The sequence below is a fragment of the Scedosporium apiospermum genome (genome assembly GCF_000732125.1).
Source record: "Scedosporium apiospermum strain IHEM 14462 chromosome Unknown SEQ_SAPIO_0176, whole genome shotgun sequence".
In the NCBI taxonomy this organism is placed as follows: Eukaryota; Fungi; Ascomycota; class Sordariomycetes; order Microascales; family Microascaceae; genus Scedosporium; species Scedosporium apiospermum.
Window position 1 is genome coordinate 259,706 of NW_015971877.1, and position 22,303 is coordinate 282,008.

At 50.2% G+C, this 22,303-nt stretch overlaps 3 protein-coding genes and 2 pseudogenes across 3 annotated transcripts; 3 read left to right on the forward strand and 2 right to left on the reverse strand.

Moving 5' to 3' along the window:
• Nucleotides 1-577: 577 nt before the first annotated feature.
• On the forward strand, nt 578-1,113 carry SAPIO_CDS10622 (Multiprotein-bridging factor 1; the record flags this gene model as incomplete). Its single annotated transcript, XM_016784183.1, has 2 exons — nt 578-712; nt 805-1,113. The coding sequence occupies 2 exons, from the start codon at nt 578-580 to the stop codon at nt 1,111-1,113; spliced, it is 444 nt and encodes a 147-aa protein (XP_016638422.1).
• Nucleotides 1,114-1,983: 870 nt separating this feature from the next.
• On the reverse strand, nt 1,984-3,456 carry SAPIO_CDS10623 (annotated as a pseudogene; the record flags this gene model as incomplete).
• Nucleotides 3,457-4,976: 1,520 nt separating this feature from the next.
• Nucleotides 4,977-5,213, reverse strand: SAPIO_CDS10624 (annotated as a pseudogene; the record flags this gene model as incomplete).
• A 7,655-nt stretch (nt 5,214-12,868) lies between these two features.
• SAPIO_CDS10625 (Glutathione s-transferase) lies at nt 12,869-13,997 on the forward strand (the record flags this gene model as incomplete). Its single annotated transcript, XM_016784184.1, has 2 exons — nt 12,869-12,973; nt 13,089-13,997. The coding sequence occupies 2 exons, from the start codon at nt 12,869-12,871 to the stop codon at nt 13,995-13,997; spliced, it is 1,014 nt and encodes a 337-aa protein (XP_016638423.1).
• A 3,054-nt stretch (nt 13,998-17,051) lies between these two features.
• On the forward strand, nt 17,052-21,835 carry SAPIO_CDS10626 (uncharacterized protein; the record flags this gene model as incomplete). The annotated part of the gene is made up of 8 exons (XM_016784185.1): nt 17,052-17,133; nt 17,212-18,403; nt 18,498-18,787; nt 19,829-20,142; nt 20,232-20,259; nt 20,352-21,095; nt 21,173-21,338; nt 21,397-21,835. The coding sequence occupies 8 exons, from the start codon at nt 17,052-17,054 to the stop codon at nt 21,833-21,835; spliced, it is 3,255 nt and encodes a 1,084-aa protein (XP_016638424.1).
• Nucleotides 21,836-22,303: the final 468 nt, after the last annotated feature.

Here is a 22,303-nt window from a genome sequence, read left to right on the forward strand (position 1 = left end):
CAGAGTGTTCGAGACTCCTGAGGATGGCTTATCTAATCGAAGTGGCGAAGCACTTTCCCCAGCTAAACTACCAGGCGGCAACCCCGCGACCCACCGTACACTGTGTATCATCCATGGTCAATGGCTTCGCCGGTTGACTCAAGACTATCCCCGCCCTGCTGAAGTACAACCACGCTAGCTGATGGCTCCCTCCATCGCCTGGACTGGCTTTAAATCCATCACATTCCACGAGTGTCTCTCCTATCAATTGTGTATGAAAACGCTGGAAGGGTCACTGACAATTGTACCAGTCAGCTTGTCAGCCTTTGGCGCCATTTCTATTAATAAGAGCTTTACACCGCCCACCCACCTCGTGCCTTATCAATAACGTTTTTTTTTTCTGCTCTTCCCTCCACCCATTATTTTCAACTTCCCCCAGTCAACAACCCAACCTCACCGAACTTCGGAGATAAAAAGAGGACAGCTCATTCCTGTTATATCTACCACACCGCTTCCTCAACCTCACAACCGCCTCCACCAAATAATCTCGCTGAAAATCCAAACTCGCCAACGCAGACACAAACAACAAGTCGACACAATGGATGACTGGGATACCCCTCGACCCAAGCCTGTCCCTCGCGAGACCGTCGTGAGGGGCAAGAGCGCTCTCAACGCCGCTGCGCGAAGGGGTGCCATCGTTGCGACCGAGAAGAAGTACGCCACAGGCAATGCTGTATGTGAAAAATTCCCGTTTTCTTATTTTCCCTCCCGTCCCTTCTTCTGCGCTCTGCTAACCATTTTTTTTTTTTTTTACTCCGAATCTAGACCACCAAGCCTGCCGTCGAAGGCCAGCGCCTCACCAAGGTCGACCGCTCTGACGACATCATCAAGCCCAACACCATCGGCAAGGAGGTCGGCAACGCCATCGCCAAGGCCCGATCCCAGATGGAGCCCAAGATGTCCCAGAAGGACCTCGCTACCAAGTGCAACACCACCCCCACAGTCGTCGCCAACTTCGAGCGCGGCACCGGTGCCCCCGATCAGAAGGTCCTCGCCGCCATGGAGAGGGTGCTCAACGTTAAGCTGAGGGGTAGCGACATTGGCGCTCCCAAGTTCGCCCCCAAGAAGAAGTAAAATAACCAAAAAAAGAAACAAAAAAAAAAATAAATGAAAGGGAAAAATTGGCATTTCAACGACGCTTTAGGCAAAGGCGAGGATCGGATTTTTTTCTTCTAGGGTGACTACTCGGACGTGGAAAAAGAGGAATGACCCTTCCTTCGGTATGGCGATGTGGACATGTTTACAATATGGGTTTCCTTTTTCTTCTGCTTTTTTATATATACGCAGCGGGTTCGTTCATGTGTTGTCTGTGGGCTCAACCTATCCAGGACAACATCGCAGAAGGACCTGAGTTTTTATCTACATGGCATGGCATTGCTGGGTTCGGCTTGCCTTGGGAAGGCAGCGGTTTTGATATTCGAACGTTGTTTTTTAACGGACACAATAGATTATTACATCTGGATAGAAGGCGAATTTGGCCCTACTGGTGTCAAGACTACTCGTGTTGTAACTACTTCTGATATTAAGAGTTTCACTTGAAGTGATGTTGAGAACCAAACATGTGACACGGTTATTAAGGGTATACTACCTACTTCGTATAAAACTAACTAATGCTGAACCCCAGAGGACCAGTTCAATGGTCCCTCATGCTTTTTTGACCTTGAAAATGCACAACGAACGCCAATGCCATGGGTTATGCGACCGAACGCCCAATTCTCCAATGATAATCCTCCAACTCGGGTGGAAATCAACGACTGAATCAATCAAGTTGAAGCACTGCTTCAACTTGGGGGGATGTGTGTGTGTGTAGTGGGTATGTATGTATGTGTGTATTTGCTCTCCCCATCCTCCTGTATGTAATCCTCCTTTCTCGCAAAATACGTCAAAATACAAGCTTTATCTTGTATGTACAAGCAAGGTTTGCCTCTTGTATCCGCGCCGCAACTAAGAACACAACTTGGTAACTCGCTCCTTAATCACCCTATCAACGGGCTGGAACGCCCTCTGAATAACAACATTCTCCTTGCCTCCGATGGTGATGATTTGAATCCACTCGGGGGTGACCTCGGTGGCCATGAGTCGGATGCAAGTAGCACCCTCTTCGCTCGAAAGGGGCATCCGCAGAGAGTCCTTGAGCTTCTGCAACAAGCCAGGCATAGAAAACGCAAGGCGAGGCATAGGATTCGCAAGGCTCAGCATGGAAATCGTAGCAGCCACGTCTTCAACACGTTGTAGGGCGGCACGGCGCTGGAGCTCGGGACCGGAGGGAGGTAGGGGGAGCTGGGACCTGGCGAGCTGTTTCATGCGGATACGGTCGAGGAGGCTCATCTTCGTGCCGTCAGGGTTCAGAGCAGGAGTAGCAGCAGCTTGGAGCTTCGCCTCCTTCTCTTGCTGCTTGACGACGATGCCGTTCTTGAGTTCCGTGAGAGCACGATGACCCTTCGCCAACATGGGGTTCACGCCAGTCGAAGAGCCGAGAGAGGCGATGGGTGCCTGGGGCAATTCCGCCAGAGACAAGCTCTCGAGGTTGAAGTCGAGTTCGGACATTTCGTCCACTGCGCGTTCCGCTCCGAGAGCGCGAATATTTTCCTCGAACTGCTTGCAAAGCTTATCCGTCTGGATAGGGACACCATTGAGGTGAGGAGCCACCTCGACGCAGACCTTGTTGCGACCATAGCTGGAAATGATGAACGGAGACGCCGTCTCGGGGTTCTGCGCGGAATTGTGGTCTTCGATGGCGATGCACCTCCGGATATCCTCGACGGTGACGGTACGCTTGCCCCAGGCACGCGAGATGTTAGGACAAAGGACGCGCACGTCGATAGGAGCGTTCATGCCATTGTGGGCGAGCTGGATCGTGATAATCTTGAGGAAGGCGCGGTGCAGGCTCGCCAATTCGGCAAGGTGGGCGGGGAGCTCGGGTACGTTCTTCGCGTCTGCCGTCTCCTCGGCTTTCTGGAAAAGTTCGTCGATTCGCGCGGTTCCCGTGACTTTCGCTGCCTTCTTCGTCTTTGTGGTCGAGGTCTTGCTGACGCGGTGGCTGGAGCTAGTCGATTTCTGCCTCTTGTCCGAGGATTTGGCCTTCGAGTGGGTCTTCTGTGCCTTCAACTTCTCCGGGTCCTGGAAGAGAGAAGGAGTCACGGAAGTCTTGGCGTTGCAGGCATTCTCATCCCTCACGCAGGTCCGCTTCGAATCAATTCGTACTTCGACGGTAGCCTTCGCTTCAATGACTTCTTCCACTGCCACCTTCCTCTTCCTGGAGCCAGCGGTCGCGACATATTCTTCCGAAAGAAGCTTCTTTTCCTGCTTGATGTTGGCAGCGGCTGCTACCTTCGAGACCCGGGTGAAGGCGGTAATGGAAGGAGTTTTCGAGGTCAGAGCAGGGCCGACCTGCGAGCGTCTAGAAGGGCGTGCCATGTTGAGAGTGAAGGCGGCTTCCTTGGTCGGAATGCTTTATGCCGATAGAGGCTGTGGTGTGAGGACCCTTGAGCTGAAGCTTCCTGATGGAGAATTTCTCGTCAGGAGCCCCTTCCACCAGACTGAAGAGTTTTCTCCAGAGAGTAGTTGCGTCGTTGAGGGATAGCGAAGGAAAAGAAAAAGGACGAGTTCGCAAGGGGTATCGTGATGCAACGCACAATAATTACAAAATCAACCACAACGAAGTAATATGCAGAGATTAGACTTGAGGAGCTTTTTGACTCTCAAAGCGTGGGGTTCAAGATGAAATACATCGCGTTGGCTAGTCAAGGCGGTGGATGCCGCAATTTTGAATCACAGACCAGGGACGCGTTTGGCGCGTCCGTACGCGTCCGACGCGTAGAGTGGTTCACGCACTCCAAAAATTTGGGTGTGCCACGACATGGTGTTTCAGCGTGCCATCCATGCCAGTTCCACATCCTGTCCAGGTCAGTGCCTTGCACTAACAATTTTTATTTCCTCAACCCCTTTTCGGTCGCCCCCATTCGAATTTCCGAATTTGGGGACCCTCGAGTGCCAAGAAATTCCGAAGCATCTAGAAAAGCCCTGCCGAGGCAGCTTCGGCATTGTGGCTCTTTAATGATCTTCAAACCTATGACAGTTGTACGTCAATGTTTGCGTAGTCCAAAGCTTCAGATAAAGACCTCAAGCTTGGGGTTCATCTTCCATCACCAGATTCCGTCTAATGCAGACCTCTACCGAGGTACAATGGATTGACTCGGCATGCTTCGTACATGGGATGAGCAAGTCGCAAGGTATCGTCTCATTTCTCCTCGACAAGCGAGAAGCGGCGCATCAAACTGGGGTAGCATGACACCGCGGTATTGGGAACAGAGCAGATCCGGTTACAGTTTTGTATTGAAGGTATTAATGAAGCTCAAAGTCAGGGAAATAGGATTCACCACGAATAATTCCAGACCGACCTCTCGAGGTAGTATGTAGTAGTAAATGTATTAACAAAGGAAAAGACAAGCAAAGGAAGGAAAGAACAAAAAAGCGAGCAAAACTCGCAAGAAAAATAAAAGAACCCAGATACCAGTCTGCAAGCCCAGCGAGGGAAAGTTCTCCCAATAGTCTATGCTACCAACTCCCTTGAAACCCGTCCATTATCCCTACGCCTCAAAACCCATGAATGCGATACGACTCTTGAAAAGGCATTTCAGCCTGTGAGGGACTTCCGCCCGTTGTTTAAAGTATACATGCTCAAATGAATCCCAGAAAATGAAGCTCTTTGTTTGCTTGGTTTCGGTGCGATTGCGCAAGGGGGGAACCTTTGAGGGAATATTCGATGAGAAAACACAGCATCCTTCGCCCTTCAAACCCATGGGGCATCTAGAATAGCCTCGGTTTCTCAGCCGAAGCGCAAGGCGCCAGGGGTAGCGTGCGGGGAGAATGGAAGGCGCATATTTCTCTCATCTCAAAGAATTCCTTGGTCCCTTGCAGCGAAGAGCGCCAACTGCTTAATGCCGTAACGTTGCGGGCCAGTGGTTCGCAAAACTGACCGGGCTGGGAGGTGGTGGAGCAGGTACGCTGTAGTCGTTCTCCAAGATGGAGCGCCTGAGGGTGTTGGGCTCATCAATCTTGGAAATCAGGGTCGCATTCAAGCTCGTGAAAAGATCGTGAGCCGAGGTTCCTAGGCGATTCTCCCTCCGGGGAGGAGGGATCGGGATGGGTGATACGACTTGGCTAGCAGGCATTATGTATGTGTGGTTGTGGGAGAGTCCTAGGGGGGAAGGCTTGATGATGCTATCGGAAGGGTGACGATGTTAGCAACGAGTGTTTTTAGGTCCAGACCAAGGGGTGGCAATTTTGGGGGTCCATGTATGAAAACAAAAGTCAGCTTTTCACTTACAGCTGGGGAGAGGCGAAATGGGATTTTATAAGTCCAAGACGATTGACCGAGACGACAGACACCGAGGTATAGTGGAGTGGTTGATTTGCTTCTGATGTGATGGGTGGTGGGTGGGGACGGATAAGAGAGGCTAAGGATTTTTGGCACGGTTCGGACGAAAGTGTCTTGGGGTATGAGGGCGCAAAGATGGGGATTGGAGGTAATATATAGAGAAGAGCGAAGAGAAGAGTAAACAGAGAGATAGGAGAAGGGAGAAAGGATTGCGAGAAATGTGAAATATGTATCTATGGAGTAAATGGGGAAGTCGGTATTGACGGTTTAACCTGGCAGGGCGAAGGGGACTTTGGGGAAGGTACGATGGACAAAGTACCAACCCGGGGAAAACGGGAAAGGCAGGGGTGAGAAGTTTGATGCTTTGGTCTTGGTGTTGGGTGTTGGGTGTTGGGTGCGACCGAGACAGAACATTGAAGCTACGAAAGTACAAGCTCAGGGGCGCATTAGGGCAATATGGGATGGAGTAAACTCATATCACCATAGGCAGCGGTCCCTGGAGCCAGGACGTAGTGTATGCACTATGAAGTAATTGCATCGATTCGGTCTGAGAACATCTTCACCCAGCGGGTTGATCAGTTAGGCCAATCCATTCGTGTCAAGTATTGATGATATCCCAGGCTCAGCTATACCAGGCATCCAATCGTCCCATTAGGGTGAGTGCAGCCGACGGAGACCCAAACTACGGCACTGGCTTGCTAAGACCTCTTCGAAACCTGACTGAGAAGGCAACATCAAACCATGGGCCGTTTAACTCTGGGTTGCTCACTCGATGTTCTCTAGGATGAAATGTTGCCGTCCGTCTCACACGGTCCCCATAGTCCACCAACATCAGTCGCCTTAACGCACCATGTCCGTGTACGTATACGTGTACAGGTTGGAGAAGAATGATGAAAGCACTACGAAGTGGATCGCGAGCCAGTGGATCTCTGCCCCAACCTCTTGGCCAGCCTACTATGTAGGGATGTGTCAAAATTTGTTAAAATTTACCGTCGGGTCCAGTCATGATTGCTCCATCCAGGGTGCTTGCTTGTATCCCTCCCGTCTTGGAGAGCATTCCGACGGAAGCAGCAAGCTGTGCTAGCAGGGCGGGAGGGAATGTTCCAGGTGCTCCCGAGGTCCCTTCGTGTACGTCATGTACTTCGTACCGTTGAGGACTATTTTCGGTGTCTCTTCTTTTTCCCGCTTCGCCTGGGGAACAACGGGAAGCAAATTATACGAGTCTGGGGCAAAGATCTGTTTGTGCCGAGCTGCAACTGGCAATGGTGGTCGGATCACAGGAGAAAACCATGCTGCACCGGCTTTGTTATTTTGGCGTTTAGAGGAAAACGGTTAAGTCTTGTCGGCAACTGCTAGTCGTAAAATCGCCTCATTGGTTCTCTTGCCCCAAAGTGGGAATAAAGCTCACCCCAGCGCCCAGGGGTCAATCAACGCGAAGGCGACCTGACTTCATCGAAGGAAAATTTTAAGCAAAAGATCTCCTGAGCTTTTTATATTCTTTACAAGGTACCAGCGGAGATTCGCTGGGGCTACTGTAAACCCTCTACGGTCTGGCTAAAAACTGCTCCATACCTCCGGTGCTCTTCCAGTTCCCGCCGTTGGTCTTGATGATCGGTGAGCTACTGTATCCGGACAAAGTGGCATGTGTATCACACGTTGCCCACGTTTCGTTTCTGGCCGGGTCGGTCAGGGCCGGTTCTATGTTTCTTCCATTGAGCTGGAGCATAACGCCATCCCATCGTCGGGTTTACACGACAATGTTAACTAGTTTAAGTGGTACTCAAATCGGCCTTGGCTTGAATGTGGATCTGGAATGGAGCACCGGGGGAAGCCTTGTAACGTCAAAATTTTAGGAATCATCAAATGCAGTACGCAAGCAAATCATAACCATCAAAAGGCAAACTATTCTTGCATATCTGTTTCGTACAAGGAGTAATACTTCGTACGTCAAAATGAATCCCATAATACACACGGAGCGTACCTCATCGAGGGAGGTAATGTCCGGCACTAGCATTCAACAGTCAGCAATCTGCAAGCCACAAAGATGCATAGAAAAGTCCCAGTTCATCAGTCCTGGTTTCTAAAACGTTCTGCCGGGCCCTGCACTACCAAACAGGGCACCTTCCAATTTCGAATGCTGGTTTCGCCCCCAGGTTCATTACCCGGGTCCCCTGGAAACCGCTCTTCCCCGTTCCTCAGTGCCTTCCAGGGCATTTTGGAGCCCTGTAAGGGATCAAGAGGAGCAAGGAATATGGAAAGGATCAATTGGTCCCTATTTCATACAAAGTACTTCGTAAAGGAATACACAGATTAATTTATACCGAGGCAGTTTAGTATGTATACACTGTACTACTTTATACTTGGCTCTGGTCCGCTTTCTCATCCAGTAGTTTACTTCGCACAGAGTAGACAACTACTTCACAGTTTACAAGTACGAAGTAATCTATACTCAGTACTACGACAAAATACGGGGTGCATGAGAAGAAGAAAAAAAAGAAGTCAAAGAAAAGCCGGACTTGTGGGGTTCGGTCATTAGATCTTGCGGAGAACAGAGTCTGTGATAGGCGGGAAGTCGTCAACAGAGCATCGACTGATACTCGTTCCCTTGCAAAGTTCCCAGCGCCTCGGACCAGTCGCCCGGGATTATCGACGCTCGGTAGAAGATTGAAAATTTTTGCTGGGGAGATTGATCCACAAGTACCAATTTGTCTCGCCAGGAATCAAACCAGTCGAAAGAGACGACATTCTCGGACCACTGGCGAAAAAGAAAGGCCAGTACAAAGGTAGAGCCAAACGACGGACTCCGTACCTTCGTATCCTCTGTTAACTGAATAGTACCTGTGCCGCGTAGTTTAGTACTTCGCACGAAGTAGATGTCCCGGAACATCTCCGCCTCTCCCCATCCTATCAACTCCACGCTCCGCCATTCAACAGAATCGAGATCGATTTAATACATCGCGAGTGGTGTCTCTTCCGATCACGACATGTGTACGGAGTAGTAGTTTATGTGTGTATATAATTTACTCCGTACATATCATTAGGTTAGTAGTGTATAGCACCGGGGGGCAAAGGCTGAACTCAATGCCAATATTATTTTTTTACCCCATTAGCAGTCGGAAAGCCCCAGATCTTCCCTCTTTTTGGCTCAACGACACGCGACCAGGCAAAAACGCTCCATGATTCCGTACGCGAGGGAACTTACAATACCGGACCACGGTAATATCTCTAATATTGCTTGGAAAGAGATCCCATTTCCGGGGATTCTGACTCACACGACTTTTCCGTAAGATAACAATATAGCAGTCCACGTTGCAAAGACATCCTTCGTACTCTCGCCACGTTGCTCTTCTTCTCTCATGTTTCATCTCGGTCAGGCGTAATTTCGGTATTTGTCTCCCCAGATTTTCGCTCTCCGGCAAACGGAACCTCGAGCCGAGGACCTAATCTACGCTTACAGGTGCACACAAATGCAATTTGGTTGGTATGAAATACTATTGCTCATGTCCCATAATACTCATTCTCAAGAACCGAATCGCCCATGTGTTGCCTCTGAATTCCTCGCCTCGGTCAACTTCATGCACATATGGGTGTGAATCATAACCAACACCATTTCATGTCGTACTTCGTACTTTGTAGTTATCAAGTTTGCTATTCACAGGCTCTGTGGGACATCGAGGACACCTTCATTTCCCCATCGCAAATTCACACCCGGACAGACCGGACAGACTCCACTCATATTACCTCGTCGGAAATGGCTGATGAGGGCAATGAAAGACTTGACTGGCACGGTGAACGACCCGGGTTCGTTCCTGCCAGGATCAAAAAATTTCTTTCCAGTCCCCTTTTCGAGGCAATGGTTGCCTGAGCTTGTGTCGTCTGCGTGAATCAAACCAGACGCTGTGCCGTCTTGGACCGTTATTGTTTGCCCTGAAGACCATACGAAGTACCTCAGTACGACAAGCACTAAACTGGGAGCTTGGAGAAGCGCAGTGTGCCCCATCCTTCGTACGCCGGCCCCAACGCCTCATCGAGGAATCCATCCACTTGTTGCCATCCGACGATCCTTTGTAAGGCCTTGCAGCTCACTATTAATAAAGCTATCAACTTGCGGTGTGCACTCAGACGGGACTGGCGGGCATTGATGCTGGATCCCGCATGTTTGTTTCCCACATCGTGTTGTTCTCCATGCACCCATCTGCCCAGATAAGGCTCCTCTGCACTCATCTCCATTTTTTTCCCTCAAAGAACATCCTTCGATGCAGCTCATAGCTCGGAAAGCGAGCGAAGATATCGATCAACGGAGGTTGGAAGCTCATGACATCACCCGCCTTCAACAGCCGCCTCGAGTCTTTATCCACCCCAGCAGTTATACTGAACTGACCTATCCCAAGCTCCTTGGCCATAAAAGTAAGAACGAAAAGGAGAAAAGTAGTCTTCCGCATGCCTTCTCGACCCTTCTGCATTCCGTTTGGTAATTGGGAAGATCCTTCTTTCATGCTCGACTCCGTCTCATGTTGGTGTGTCGCTCTGCCGCTCCCCGCATCATCTTCGTTTGCACCGTTGCCGATCACCCATCCGCAATCTCTAGCGGAGGCGTCCCCATACCTGAATTCCGGTTACGGTTTAACCCTTGGATTTACGGGCCCATTTAGCTGATGGCCTAATTTGACCCAAAAGCTTGATCCAAACAAGGTGCTACGCGACCGTAACATTAAAACAGGACTTGTTTCCGTTTGAACGCGATCCGATTCCGGTTCATGGTCAACCGGAGACCTAACATTCGAGGTAGGGATCAATTCTGTTGGTTTGAGTGGCTTTGAGTTCTATATTTTCACTCTATCTATAGTTTATAGGAGCTCCTAGCCGCGGAGCTGTTTCAATATTTTCGTTGGATTCGTAATGCTATGGTACCATTGATCACTGATGCTTACTTACCATGGTTGTCAGTTAATTGTCGTGGAAGTTGGTGGGGACGGACCGAAGACTTACCAGCGGCTCGTTCGAAGCATCGATAGCATCAATTGTCTCATACCCTTGCCTTGTATCCTAGCGGAGATAGAGGCATGAACTGCGCGCAGTAGGTTCTATTACAATATTTCTTCAGGACCAGACAGCTACTTTCCGAGACGGGCCATCCAAACCAGTCATACAGATGTCATTACACAAGACCTATTGAACGACGAGAGATAGGAAGGCCTTGGTGCAATGACGGATCCCCCGGATCTCGATATTACCTGGGTGATTAGCCCTCGCTATCAGGTAACCTTGATCCAACTGTGGTGGACTTATGGGAAAGGAGATCATGCCAGAGTGTTGTAGACCTCGAGTTTCGGTGTTCCAGAGCCAGGGCCCTCCTCCGCTTCCCTTCACATATAAACGATATGGCCGGAACTCATCACCTTTCTCTACTTAAGAAACCCCCACGATCGTAATGTTGCGCCGATGCTAGACGGTAGTGATGCTTCTTTAAAGTGTTAAGACAGAGGTAGATATCAAAATGCTGCCTTCGGTTTAGGGAGTATCATCGCCACGTATGTCACTAAAGTAATATCCTGTTCCAGCATTACATAGAAAGCATCAGAAGCGCCTTGAGAATAAACATGTACCCGTGGTCAAGCTCATAGGTGTAAGTTCCAGACACGGTTAATCGTCTATGCGGCGTTCCGGATCGCTACAACACAGGAAATAATAATCAACTTCCCTTCTTCTTCACTCTCGCAGTCCTGGGACGTTGATATTCCAGCTACATTACCGGTGACTTTCTTAGTTTGTAGTGTTCGGTTGTCTCAGGACATATTCTCTAGGCCGCTCGACTGTTGTCTGGCCCATAGTATCACAAGCGAACCCAGAAGTGAGTGGTCGGCTCGTTTGGTAGCCCGAGTCTATGATGGTCGCTCTCATGCAGCTGCAGTTTGACATGTAGATCATGTTCGACGCTGAAGCTATGAAAATACAGTACACAAAAGACATGGCTGCTGTGAGTCTAAATTGTAGGATAAACTAATAGGCTCCGCTCTAGAGCAGAAGATGCCTATATCCCATCATAAGCCAACAGGTCACGGAAGGACCTGCGCATGCCAATATATATGAAGGTTTGTATCCTGTACGTTAAGGGCCCTTCGATGATCTATAAGTTATATATTCTAAATGAGTCATGGGCAGACAGCTCATGCCTTTCCCAGATACAACTAGAACACAGATTGCCTCCAGATCGATGTTGCCCATTCTCACATCTCAACTAACAGACTTTCTCATATATTCGGGGTGTAAACCAAGGATAAGAGTTTCCGCGTCGTAGCTGCCGGACTCTAATGACCACTTAGTAAATGAGGCCTTTCGAATGGAGCACGAGAGGTAATTTTGATTTGGGATGGGGGTCTCCCCGAAAAACACAAAAGAGGAATTGGAAGAGACTGCTTCACATCATTTGTTCAGATATGGGAGTATACCCGGAGCTCCCCGGTTACCTTTACCTTCATTATGCTGGAGTTATGTTTCTCTCCTGTCTTCTTCCTTCCTTCCTTCCTTCCTTCCTTCTCTCTCTTTTTTTTTTTTCTTTTTTTTTCGCTTTTTTTCGCTTCTTTTTTCTCCTTGTTTTTGTCGCTTGCCAATTTCTAGATTGCACACGAAAACTTCTTCCCCCCTATCCTCGAATATCAAACGGGAGAATGATTATCAATGAGCTCTGATATGGATATCCATTTCCACCAGCCTCGTGTAATTCAAGCAGTGTTCGCTGCCCCAATGATTTGGTCGGTCGAGGCTCCGGGGCGAAGTTGGGGCAGCTCCGGCCCGGGGAAGCCGATTCGGTCGTGTCGGCTCCATTCTGCCCCGGAACTAACCCGAAGCTCCCATGAGCTAAACCGATCGAATAAGGCATGCTAAGTTCCTAACACCGAAACTGCTCCACCGGCCCATGCTACTTAAAACATCAAGCGTTTCTTTCCTTTGGCATGGCAGACGCGACTTTTGTCAGAGAAAGGCTCTCAAGCAGAGCGTGATTTGCAAATTCCCACACAATCCAACTTGTATCATAATGAAATACGCCAAAAAGAATGCGCCCCGGCCTGATGCTGATAGGACTTATGATCCGATGTTCCGCACATGCAACAGTGCTGACTCGTGTCTCAGCTGGGGACCCAAGCCTTTATCCCCGCTCCGTCTCCCCGCCCGGACATGCATACCGAGGTACATCAGGAAGGGCGTGCGAGACAAGCACTCAGCAATTGCGCCTTAAAAGGCAGAGCGGAGGTGAGACAGTACTCACCCCACACCTGGGCTCTCAAACTCCTGACTTGTTTTCCCTCCCGCTGTCTGGATTGTTGGGTTGGAAGCCGGCCGGCGATAAACTTCTTGTCAATTCAGTCGTGATCAACCTCAAACCCCACCTGACGTCACTCCTCCCAATTGTGTCATCAAGGGCACCGAGAGAGCTTCAACCTCATCAAAATGAGCTCTGCTGCAAAGATAGTTCTGTACCACTACTCCTACTCGCCGTATGCACGTAGGGTCGCCTGGTATCTGGCGCTGCGAGGCATTCCCTACTCGGAATGTGTAAGTTTTTTTTTTTTTTTTTTTTTTTTTTTTTTTTCGGGTCTGCTTTCTTTATCTTACTTCCCCTCGCTCTCTTCCCCGCGCTTGCTGACGAAGGCTCATCCTGGGTGCCAAGATTCAACCTCCCATGATGCCAAGGCCAGATGTGGCTAAGCTTGGCATCAATTATCGAAGAATCCCACTTCTTTCTATCGGCCGAGATGTCTACCTGGACACGCGCCTCATAATTGAAAAGTTGGAGCAGCTCCCTGGCAGGCCAAAGCTCGGTGCGGCCAACAACAATGAGCGGGTGACCGAGCGCCTGCTTCAAGCGTTCAATATAGATGGCGGCATATTCAACTACTGTTTCCAGGCCCTGCCCACGGACCTACCACTTTTACAAGACCCGGCCTACTACAAGGATCGCGGTGATTATATAGGTTTTGATGTGACGAAGGAGTCTCTGATCAGGAATCGAGCCGATGCTATCGCCGAATTAAGGGGCGCCTTTGACTTTTTGGAAAAAACGCTTCTTGCTGATGGTCGCGAGTGGGCTCTAGGAACGGACGGACCACGGTTAGCTGATATCGAGGCCATTTGGCCTTTCCACTGGCTCACAGGACTTCCCGGAGCTCTTCCGCAGGAGACTTTCTCGCCGGTGACATATCCCAAAGTTTATTCGTGGGTAGCTAGGTTCCAGAAAGCAGTGAGCGATGCCAAAAAGACCTATGGGAGAGCAAAGGGCATCAGTGGAGAGGAGGCTTTCAGGGCCATCACATCGTCCCCTTACAATGAGCAGCCGGGTGCAATTGATGAAAGTGATCCTGTTGTCGCAGCGGAGGGTCTCAAGAGGGGCACTCAGGTTACTATCTGGCCGAGCGACACTGGGTCCTCATATAAGGATACCGGTAAACTCGTCAGCATCAACCAGACGGAGGTGGTATTTGAGACCCTGGTGCCCGAATCCCGATCCACAGCGGTGAGGGTTCATGCGCCGCGCCACGGATTCCGGGTCAGGAACAGTGGAGGCCAGACGCGATTGTAAGATAACAAGAGTTAGACCACGAGATAACTCCATTGGCAACGACACTCCCTTCCAACCAAATGCCCATTTCTCGGTCTCCAAAGTTGGGAAGGTGGATGTACCAAGGAGTAATCACATAATGTCTAATAATCACGTGAGATATTCTCTTTTCACCTGGTACTCCTTTGCTCAGGCTCATATCCTCTCGATGCCCGGCCCCCGATCGTCAACTGGAAAAGACGGGTCGAGGTCAACCGAAGTCGGTCTTGAATAATATCCAATATCCAATATCCAATTGATGGCAATTCGTCCAAGTTTGGACAGGCATTATTAATTTAGAAGAGAATATAATTACAAAGCGGTGCACACACCAAGTCGACGCTAATGTTGGCTCGTGTTCTTCATTCACACATGGGCAGAAGAACGCGAAAACTCCCGTACTGTGCAGCAAGAAAATTCGCTCCGGAAGGCCCTTAAGCAGATCACGCAAGAGGCTGGAGGACTTGGATTTACTTCGAGTACGAAGTACTTCGTACATATACAGTATGAATAGATCCCAAGGGCACCATCCGACTGGGATGGTACTGTGGGGTGAAAATTATGGCTGTTGACCTCTTGCCAATTGGGAACGGGCCATGCAGATGTTTTGCCGTTGGCTGCAGGAATACCGAGGGCGGTCTGCTCAATGCTGCCAACGAGGATCGGCAATGCTCCCTTTCTCGTTCTTGGCTCGCGTGAAAAATTGCTGCGCAAAGCGTGGGCCAACGTGGAGCTGCATGGGAAGTGGAAGATGTTGGACGCTTTGGAAGATGGACCAGCCGGTTTCGCGCACGAGAGGACGTTCTACTCCGCGATACAGTTACCACGTCATATCATCTCGTGAGGAGGAATGAGCAGGATGCGCACTGTGTAGGATATTATGCGGTTACGTCATTTTTGGGTAATTCGATTTTTTTCCTTTTCCTAATCGGAAGTACTGTTACTTCTCACGGCGTCGTTTCCTACCAACTTGGCGGCAGGGTAGGACAGGCGTGACGAGTCGAGTCTCCTTGTTCCCCGACTGATAGCTGATGCAAATAGATCGAGAATAATCCATCGATATGAGAAGGCGGGGAACTTGGGTTCTTCAATGTTCCAAGCTGTGACTGGTTTCGGAACCTCGACACATGACGGACGTGTCGTCAGTTGGCGGTGTGTCACCCGTCATTAGTATATTTCTTTATTAGTTTACCTTCGCGGCTACTTTTCTCTCACACTGTAGGATGTGTGATCCACTTCAGATCCAGTATTACTCACGTCATGTACAGAGGTATTGGGAACATTTTCTCGATCCCGCGAACCCGCGCACGGACAACCGTGAGACGCTCTGGATGAGAAAATTTGAAGTCATCGAGTTTATCTGCTTGCCTGTCTCTGGCCAGTCATAGAGCGTTGAACTGTCTAGGATGGGGGCCCCACGGCTAATACCTTTCGAGTCAAACAAGCTTCTTGCCACAAGAGCCAGTTGGAGAGACGCGGACTTGGTCCGAGGGCAAAAATCGAGAAGGTAACAGAAGGTTGTCTTCCGTAGCCAGGGAGAGTCTGGTTGAATCAAGCGAGCGATGACTTCGACGGATGGGATGTTTCTCGAGCGTTAGATGAGATTCTCGAGGAGCCGATCGATCGAAGCGACGAATTGAGAATATCGATCAATTGATCATAATATGCTTATTTTACGCTGTCATGGGGGGGGGGGGGGGGGGGGGGGGCGGCTCGAAAAGATGTCGACGGCTAGGTTAGAGTGTTCGAGTTTTCGAGACTGGGAGCTATCAGCTTAAAGAGCTTGGAGGCGTATGCTTGCATGTTTGTGTGCCTACAAAATATTTGTTCGGAAGGTTAATGCAGCTAAGTGAAGTCAAAACAAAGCTCGAGATGCTCACCTGTATTGAGAAAATGTCTCTGATTCTGCATACGAAGCCTCAACTCCTGCCATCAATCCGTTGACGGATGGCGAATTGAGCTGCAGGGGAGAACATGCTAGTCATGGAGTACTGTGACTCCGAACAGTAGCTGTACGGAGTACAAAGGTACGATGACGAACAATCCCTGGAAGCTTCGCTGCACTGTGCCCAGCAACCATCAGTCGAGGATGACCCACTTGTTCATTGTGTACTCCGTGCGGAATGTGTCGTTAAATCTCCTGAGAGCAGGTTCAACCGTCGCAATTTCAGGACGAGGGAGGAGGAACCAGACACGCCGTCATCCTGTCCGATGCAGAAAACTGGCACTGTACGGAGCCACACAACATTTGAGTGTCAAGGATTATTAGTGGTGATTTTGCCCCTCATGCCCCAACCATAGCGACTGACCAGCCACTGGATCGCCTGCCCACCTTTCCCATGGGTGTCCACCCTGGAGCAGTGCCTACGGATATATGACACTGTGTCGAACGATGGGAAAGACTTTTTTTCTTTTTCTCCGTATTCTTTTTTTTTTCTTTTTTTTTTTTTTCCCTTGCCCGGGACCACTTTCTTCCCTTTTTCAGTCCTCTTTCCCACACAACGTCATACATCCACTGACGTCGCCCATTTTTTTCCCCTTGTCCCAGAAGCATCACAACAACCACCACCACCACCACTTCCACCTCCGCCCAATACCAGCACCACAACAACGGCTTGCCGAGAATTGACGATACCCGTTACGCCTCTTCCCCGCCGGTCTTGGAGTGAAGATTAAGGCAAAATAATTTCGATGCTGTAGCGCATTTCGGTACGGAACACCACGATAACTAGATTCCTGTCGTGTCGCCGTGCCTTTTACAGCCTCACACCATTCCATCGAAAACTGCATTTCGAGAATTCTTTGGTGTAATCCCAGCTTCTGCGCCTTGCATCAATTGGGACGTGGCTGAGGATCTTGGGACTCTGTATCCGCATTACTTGGGCGTGCCCTTCCATGTCTTACCTCTGACCTCATCGAGTCTTAGTCTTGTCACTGTGTCTACGCAGCGTCATCGCACGCTTTCTCAACCCTTTACATTTCTTCTCCCTTTCTATTTCCTTTTGTATTCTTCTTGTTAAATAGATCTTTCCCATTATGGCAGCCTCGCGGGATGCCTCAGCGGTGGCGGACTCCAAGTCGCCCAGACTCTCCAACACTGAGTCCTCGTCACAGCAAGGTAAGCCTACTACTTTCATTCGAACCCATCTGCTCCTTTTACGACGACTTGTCTAACTTGTTGTGCGTGCTATTCCAGACCCGTCTTCCGATGTAAAGAAGTCCGATGCAGCTACGAAGCCTGATGGGTCGACGGGTGATGTGTCAAAATCTCTTGGGCCTCCTCCGCGGCCTGTAGAACAAGGGACCAATACCCCCGACTACTTCTCGAGCCAGGTTGGAGGGTCTCTGAGTCTCGAGCCTAATCCATTCGAACAATCATTCGGCGGCGGCGGCCAGCCTGAGACGCCGGGAGGCACCAAGCTTCCCTCGGTCGCCGCCTTGACATCGCCATCGTCCATGATTCCCGGCAGCGGTGCTACCCCGTTCAACTGGGCCGGTGGATCTCTTCGAAGTGGCCCCCTGAGCCCTGCGATGCTATCTGGACCGGCTAACGATTACTTCGGCGATACTCATCACATCCGGGGAGGCTTTCCTACTCCAAACGAGTCTTCCTTACGGACTGGACTTACACCGGGAGGCAGTGGCTCCATGTTCCCCGCGCCTAGTCCCAACCCCGCCCTTCTGGCACTGACGGGTGGCGGCGCCACGCCCAGCACTCTAGAGTTTCATCGCACCGCGATAAGTGCTGCTGCGAAGCGCGAGATGCAGAACGCTGCGCAAGCCCAGCCCCTCCCTCCCACATCCCAACCTATTGAGGTACAAAGCAATGTGACAAATACGGCGGTAAAAGCAGAACCTCGGGCTAGCGGGCCCTTTGATCCTCATGATAATGATGCTGCAAATGGACTTTTCATGTTGGCGCAGGGCAGGAATGGAGCCCCGAATCCCACAAGCTTCCCTGTTACATCCCAACCCCAAGTCCACGCTCATCCCGCTCCCGCGCCACCGAAGCCTGCCACAAATGTCTCGCCCCAGATAGCTACCGTAAATGGTAATTCTGGCGCGCCTGGATCGACTCGTGGCTCGAGCGAGACTGGTAGCACAGGCTCTGATGACAATGAGCAGCCGTCGCGGCCAGCTGGTAGAGGCAAGGGCAAAAGGAACACAGCCAACGGCTCCGCTGCTACTAATGGTCGGCGGAAGGCCGAGGACTCCGCGACTAAAGGTTCTGCTAAGAAGGCGAAGACTGCAGCTGCTGCCATGAGTGCGGATGATGGAGACTCGGATGACGATGAAATGAATCAAAATTCTAAGTCCAAGGACGAATCTGGATCGAAGTCTAAAATGACAGACGAAGAGAAACGTCGTAACTTTCTGGAGCGAAATAGGTATGCTGAGGATTTTCCTCTTTCCTCTGAACAAATTCTTGACCCACCACTGTTTTCCTTTTTTGGGGGTGCCAGAGTGCTGATTCTTAAATAGGGTGGCTGCACTGAAATGTCGCCAACGGAAAAAGCAATGGCTTGCTAGTTTGCAGTCAAAGGTTGAGCTATTTAGCAACGAGAACGAGGCTCTCACCGCCCAGATTGCCCAGTTGCGGGAAGAAGTTGTCAACTTGAAGACACTACTCCTGGCTCATAAAGACTGTCCAGTTACTCAACAACAGGCTTCACTGCATGGGCCATACATGCAAGTTGTTGAACCCTATAACGGCCCGATGAACCCTTACGGCATGGCGGCACCTCCGATGCCAAATCAGCCAGTGATGGCAGGTCAACCAGTCCAGCGGCGATTCAGTTGAGGCCCTATCTTCGATTGACGTCAGGGTATAATATCTCACGAAGCGTACGGTAACGACCTCACTATTTCTACGACGGATCAGTTCTCTTCTGGCATTGGAGAGATGTCTAGGATAATTAGGTGAACGGGATTTCTTTATTTTTCACGACTATGGCAACCAAGCTCAGGTAGCTTCTTGCTACCACATACATGACCAAGGGTCACGTTCTGTTTTCCACGTTCGCCATCACTCAAAAGGAAGTGGAGGCTGTATACTATAAACAAAAGGCAGTCGTTGTTTGACTCGGGGCAGTTTCTCCCTTCCTCACTTCCTTCCTCCCTATACGTTTTTACTATTTTCGAAAGACGGTGTGACGGATCCGAACCGTCTACCTTCACTTATGTTTTACTAAAACGCACACTTCGGGAGGGCATACGTGTCAAAAAAAGGCTACTAACAAAAGACACGATTCGCGTCTACTTTGTCTGGTCGGAGAGGGGAGAGTAGGGAGTACTAAAGGCGTTTGTGGGCTCAGCGGCTATCGAGAGGGGCGAGCCTCGGTTTACATCTTTTTCCTTGCTATTTCCCTTCTTTTTCATTCCCAACTGTTTGAACTTGGAATTTCTCTTGCCTGACTGGCAGGACATGTTGTGTGGCAGAAGGAAACAAAAGCTACAATGTATAAAAAGAGCAAAATAGGGCTTCAATGCAGGAGAGATGATAGCAAAATTAGATATCAAGTCAGATGTTATCTCGACCTCAGTGTCTCTCCATATCGTGTCGTATCATCATTTTGGAAAACTTTAGAGTAAGCTTTTGGGAGAACATCTCTGGTGGTCCAGAACCCATTGAACGGATGGTCACGTGAAATCGACGAACAGACAACAACGAAGACATATTTTGATGTCATTCAATTACATAAGCAATAAGCGGGATGCCGCACGATTGCCAGGCCGGCAAAATCCGTCAAATCTCCCGACGCCAATTTGTCCATGCTTCCTAGCATGTCTCTTTGGTCCCTCAATGTAAACAGACCAAGCGAAGAAGGCCGGCAACCACAGCGCAACCCCCCATCGCGATCCCCAGCATACGAGCGCATCCTCACAACCGATCGAATCCGAAGAACAACCCGAATTGAGATTCTCTATCGCGTTCTCCACCTTCGTATCGACGCGATTTGGGCACATCTCCGGTTCACTCGATAACGGACGCGTCGTGGTGTGGAAGAGGAAGAGGACGAAATCGAATTACCGCGGACAGACGTGGGACTCGACCTACACGACGAACGAACAACGGGCGAATGCTTTGCGCTCGATATATCACATCGTCGAATTTAACTCGGATATTGTACTTCCAATGTTCATTTCAGCCCTGCATCCATGACGACTGTTATTCGAACCCGAGAGCCGCTGCAAATTCTGAGCATGAGTAATCAGGAGCGGCGGAAGAGCAAGCGTCTCGCTGGTATGTTGCTTTCTTTTAAGGAGGCTCCTTTATAATTTCTTGGTTTCCTGAGGCACTTTAAATTTGGGAATGTTGGTGTCGCTGACTGGCAGGCCGTTTTTCGGTGCGCGCATCCATAGCCCTATACGACGAGCAAGATGGAGACTTCAAGTTTTTGCGCGCATCCAAGCGTCCAAGGACGAGCGATGTGGTGGAAGAGGGACCTTCCCAGCCCGCCCCGGCGACCCAACCGAGAAGATCGAACCGAGCGAAGCAGACCAAGGAGGCCGCACCTCCCAAGGCGCCAGCAGAAGAGCCCGCTCCGAAGCGGAGATCGGCGCGACGGAAGGCGAGCGTAGATGCTTCTGAGGATGCGGCGACATTAGTGGTACCGAAGAGACTGACCAGACGAAGTACACGACACACACCGGCAACAGTGGAGGAGGAACCGCAAGCCAACGGCGCGCCAGTCGATGACGATGATCGGATGGATATTATTGGCGGAACACCAGTGCAACCACCAACGAGTACAGATGAGGAGGATGTGAGGAGAGTGGCGCTGCCCATGAGCGACACGCCCGTTATTAACCGGAATAAGGAGATGCGCAAAAAGGCTGGTGGGGGTAATAGGCGGAGCAGTTTAGGGTCACGAGGAAGGAGGGCCAGCTCACTCATCGAGATGGGACACACGGCGTTACCACACAAGGAAGTGGATGCCTCCGAGTTCTACAAACATATCGAATCGGAGGGATTGCCCGAGCCGAGGCGGATGAAGCAGCTCTTAACCTGGTGTGGTGAGAGGGCGCTCTCTAAGAAGCCACCCCTTGGGTCTAGGAACTCAGGTGCCGTATTGGGAGGTGCGTGCAAGCGTTGCGTTTGGAAGTGTTAGGGATCATTTTCTCGTTTCCGCCGACTAACATTTAACTTCCTGTAGCCCGAGCGATACAAGACCAACTATTGAAGGACTTCCAATCAAAGTCGGAGTTCTCGAATTGGTTCGATAGAGAAGATGTCCCGGCGGTGGAGGCGGTGAAGCAACCAAACCCGAGAAACGTCGAACATGCGCAAAAAATTGAACAATTAGAAGAGAAAATCAAAAGGTAAGCCTACATTGATCAGGGGGGATGAGCTCTCTGTTGCTAACTGATCCGTCTCCAGGTTACGAGAGCAAAAGAAGATGTGGCTATCACTAAAGAAGATTGGACCCGATACCGAACCCTTATTCCCTGAGAGCAGCCATGGCACTCAATTACCCCCACCCGATGAATCCCTCCTCGATCCTACCGAGACCCAAATGCTTCAATCATTAACAGGAAAGGAATCCTCATTCGAGCAACTACACGCGGAGACGACGAGCCGCATACAAGCCATCCAGTCCAAGCTACGGTTTAGGATCGACGTCCTCGCGGATAGTGTGCACAAACTCGAGCAGAGGGTAGCGACAGCGGGACGCGAGGCGGACAGGGTCCTTTCCCAAAGTGCGGTGCGGCTAAAAGAGAGGGAAGAGAGGGAGAAGAAGGCAGCCGGGACGAAGGACTTGCCGATCATGGAGGTGGTCAGAAGTCTTGGGCGAATACTCCCCGAAGGCGACGGTTGACAAATGCAAGAATGAGCTGTGTGTGGAAGAGGAAGAGCGATCGAAGACACGGGATATATACCCATGCTCTAGGAAAGCTTGCTTTGCCTCGTTTGCTCCGGCTATCTTTTATACCACGACCACATACTTGGACTTCCCGTAGGGCCGGTTTGCTTCCCCCCGTGTTTCGATATTGTTCTCGTAACATTTTTTTCTTTCTTCATCGGCGGACTCCATTTCATTTTATAGCATGAGGCGCGGAGGCGAGATGTTTGGTTCTAGGATGGGCGGGCAATGAGATCAACGACTTTGATGATGAGATTTCTTCTCTTCTCTCACCGGGCGCCTTGTGCAGCGAGAGGCCATTGTTTTCGGTTTTCCTTCGTGGAGTGTAATATCCTAATATTATACATTTTTGAATACGTTTTGATTCCCCCAGTAACTTTTCTTTCCTCTTTTCGACGACCAATTTTTTCTTTTCGTTGTGCA